Below are 3,999 nucleotides of genomic sequence, written 5' to 3' on the forward strand. Positions count from 1 at the left end.
GAGCGCATTCTTTTCAGAAAAACGTGCACTTAACTCACCGTAAACAGAATCAATGACATGGTAATATATTCTTCTGAATTCTTACCTTCATTACAATATACGGCAGATTCTACAGCATAATCACAAATGACCACGTCATGTAATGATGAAGGTAGTTTACGACTACTTTTAAGTTTTGGTTCTGATATACTGCATTTGAGTCCAGCTGCTTTTACTATGTTCTCAAAATCTTCTTCCTTTCTCAAAGCAATAATTTCTTCTGAGACGGACTCTAGAACTTGAATCTCACCAGTAAAATCCATTGTTTGTGATTGAAGCACTGCATTAGCCGGCTGTAATAATTGTAAAATCTTCTTTACAAAAATAACAAAAATTTGAATCTAGGTTCACGCACTTTCTGGAATAAGCCTGAAGCTTCAATACTGAGTACTCCATCACGTTGCGAATCATTTCCTATTTGTTTCAAGACCATCATTATCTCTTCGTAACAAGACATGATTGCCTCGACGGTTGCAAGGTGCCCTATCCACCGTTGTTCAAGAAGACGCTTCAGAGATTTTCCCTTGTACCTTCCTGCAACTTTAGGTTTACGGAAAAAGTTATACAGAGCATCACATACTTGGAAAAACTGATTAATAGAATTTTTACTTGATAATGCATGGATGATCACTAAATGAAGTTGATGGTTGAAGCAATGCACATACGGTATTGCCAATAGTATCCTGTAGCACTTTTTGTACACCACCCAGTTTCCCAGCCATAACATTTGCACCGTCATAATTGACTTATAATTTGTCTTTCATCGATACCTACACTGCGTAAAAGTCCCAAAACAGCATTCACAATTCCACTTGCACTTAAATCTATTATCTGCACCATGTCCAAAAGATGTTCTTCTACACTGCCAGAGGTAACTAATCGTAACACAACAGATAAAGATTATAGTCAAGGAGCCGTACTTCCCGTTTAGGGAAGAATGAGAAACGCCATACTTTCAGGAATTATTCATTGACTATCTAGGATGTTAAAAAGTAGGTAATAGACTGAGTTCTTGCCCTTGTACTTAGTGTATGACTATGTGTGGGGGGGGGGATTTGAAAACACATATCGCATGTCCCGTGCACGTCGATACTTCTTACTGTTGCACTACGTAGAAAAATGATTCTATTTGGTGTACAAGTAGTAATAGAACACAGAAGAAACGGAGATCACGCTGTATTCTCACACCATGTTGGAGTGTGAATACAACATGATCTGGGCTTGTTGTGTGTTCTATTAACACTTATAAATGATAAAGAATCATTTCTGTAGGTACTGCAACAGTAAGATGTATCCTCGTGCACGGGAGATGTGAAGTAGCTGTTCTTAACTATTACCCAGATAAATTTTCGATGCCACTTTTATTCCTTGCACCGTCAACTTTCAGCGTATAAAAAGAACAATCAGAATTGTTGGCCTTGTGCACAATGTCATCACGAACTATATCTGCAGTAATTTGAATTACTTCATTTTGAATTTGTGGTGAAATGTACTTTGCATTTTGTGGAATAGTGTCCATGATTTCCCTAAGCTTTTCGTCCTTTGTACACGTATACTCAAAAAGTTTCATAAACATACCAGAAACTTTACTTTCTTCGGTATCTTCTGAAAAGATTTCACTCCCGGTATACATTTCAGTTGTACTTGTACAAGTATCCAGCTTACCCCTTAATGGAAGTTCATTTGCTACCAAAAATTTAATTACATCAAAAATACTTGTAACATAATATCGGTTTTTCTCCAGTTGCTTTTCGTTAACCAGTACGGAAACACTTGCATTATTTTTAGCCCGTAACAGCAATTCTTTCAGTGCAACAACAGCGTCTTTATGGGTTTTGGAATCTTCGTGTTTAGAAAAAACCCTGTTAGGCTCCAAAGCATGTTTCCAATCCTTGTAGCCACTTAAAGTAAACACACTATCCACGCCCTTCTTAAAGCGCCTACAAGGGAAACAAAATGCAGCATCAATAGAAATGGAATATTCCTACCATTCTCTTCCGTCATACCACTTGGAAAACGAGCGCGATCTGTTTCCTATTTCCGATTTTGGATAACAGGACAGAATCCAACCCTAAGTCACTAGGACACTGGATCTCTTAATTATTTTTCTTACTTGTAAAATCTTGTACATTTTGTTGTTCTCCATTTGCAGTTGCAGCATTACCTTCTGAGCTGCTTTTCTTGCTTTCTTTCTTAAAATACTTTAACAAAGACATAGTCGCCTTTTCCTGTGCACAAGATAAACATACTTTTCGGCGCGGATTACTGAAAAATCACTGTTGCCAAACAGAAGCTTTCTCATGTGAAAGGAATTTCATATGCCCTGTTTTAAAAGTAACTTCAGTTGTCACGTTTCCGTTCACGATGCAAACTCTTGTGTTGGCATAAATAGACAATTATTTTAAAATAGCCTATATAAAATATTTTCATGCTTCATATTGGACAATCCGCACAGGAGCACTAGATCAAGTGATTAAAGCAGATGTGGTGGGTGAGTCCCACCTCCATTGCTTCCAAATGCGATTGCAAATGCGAATGCGAATTTCCCAGAACGTGTAAATAAATGGGAGTGTCTCGACTGGTTCCGATATGGAATTGCGTAAACCGACGAAAAGATGCGAATGCGAACGATCCCAACCTGCTGGGATTGTTCGTCCCAATTCGTGCGAATGGAGAGTCGTCTGCAGAGGAATACAGCGCTACGTGAGAGAAGAAAGTTTGTTTTGCGTGAAAGCAGACGGCGATGCGAGGTGCGGAGATTTAAAAAAATAAAAATAAAAACAAGAATTTTAGGAATGATCCAAAAATGCGTCAAAAGATTGCGATCTTGGCCAATAATTAGGATTTTGGATTAGGGGTCACAAAAGTTTGGAACGGCCCCTAAATCGAGATTTTGTAACTGAGTTAAGTGATAGTTTGGGTTTGGCTACACTATATGTAGTTCTCGAGATATGGGGGCGTACAAGAAAATTTTTTATTGAATGAAATATATTGATATTTTTGGATCAGGGTCCACAAAAGTTTTAAACAGCCCGTAAATCGAATTTTCGTATCTTTTACGGAATAAGCACATCATACTGAGTAAATTGTTAGTTTTGGTTTGACTACACTGTATGTAGTTCTCAAAATATGGGGCGTACAAGAAAATGTTTGATTATATGAAATATATTGAATTTTGTGAATCAGGGGCCACCAAATTTTTGAACGGTCCCTAATTCCAGTTTTCGTATTTTTTAAGAAATAAGCACATCATACTGTGTAAATTTATAGTTTTGGGGTGACTACACTGTATGTAGTTCTCAAAATATGAGGCGTACTGTATAAGAAAATATATTGAATTTTGTGAATCAGGGGTCACAACATTTTTGAACGGTCCCTAATTCGAGTTTTCGTATTTTTTTACGAAATAAGCACATCATACTGAGTAAATTATTAGTTTTGGTTTTGCTACACTATATGTAGTTCTCGAGATATAAGGCCTACAAGAATTTTTCTCCCTGAAATATATTGAATCTTTTGATCCAATAAAGATGGAAATAGATATTGATGCTTTAATAAATTGTGTTTTTGATAAAGTTACATTGTGGAACCAAGCTCATCCAGATTACCGCAAACGACGCGTCGTGAAAAAATTATGGGCAGATGTAAGCAAGGAACTTGGATCGGAAGGTATATATTTTTCTTTGTTTTGTCTTTAAAATATGAAGATTTAACTAATACACGAACATTAATACATTCAAGCAAAAATATTTCACATTGAAGCTTTGAAAGAGACATTGCAACTTGATTCGCATTCGCAAAACTTCGGATCTAGCAGAGGCACATGAATTCGCAGTTCGCATTCGGAAGCAATGGAGGCGCAGTCATACCATACTACAGTGAAACCTGTCTTCAGCGGAATCGAGCGGGACTCGCAAAAATTTCCGTTAAAGACAGGTTTCCGCTTAATGGAGATAGACC

General features: G+C 37.2%; 1 protein-coding gene across 1 annotated transcript; it reads right to left on the reverse strand.

Moving 5' to 3' along the window:
* Positions 1-1,372: 1,372 nt before the first annotated feature.
* Positions 1,373-1,979, reverse strand: LOC145677621 (zinc finger MYM-type protein 1-like; the record flags this gene model as incomplete). Its single annotated transcript, XM_081748072.1, has 1 exon — positions 1,373-1,979. A coding segment is annotated over one exon (607 nt), but the record flags the coding sequence as incomplete, so codon positions are not given.
* Positions 1,980-3,999: the final 2,020 nt, after the last annotated feature.

The sequence above is a fragment of the Thermobia domestica genome, unplaced genomic scaffold (genome assembly GCF_964235325.1).
Source record: "Thermobia domestica unplaced genomic scaffold, izTheDome1.hap1.1 HAP1_SCAFFOLD_1124, whole genome shotgun sequence".
NCBI classification, from domain to species: Eukaryota; Metazoa; Arthropoda; class Insecta; order Zygentoma; family Lepismatidae; genus Thermobia; species Thermobia domestica.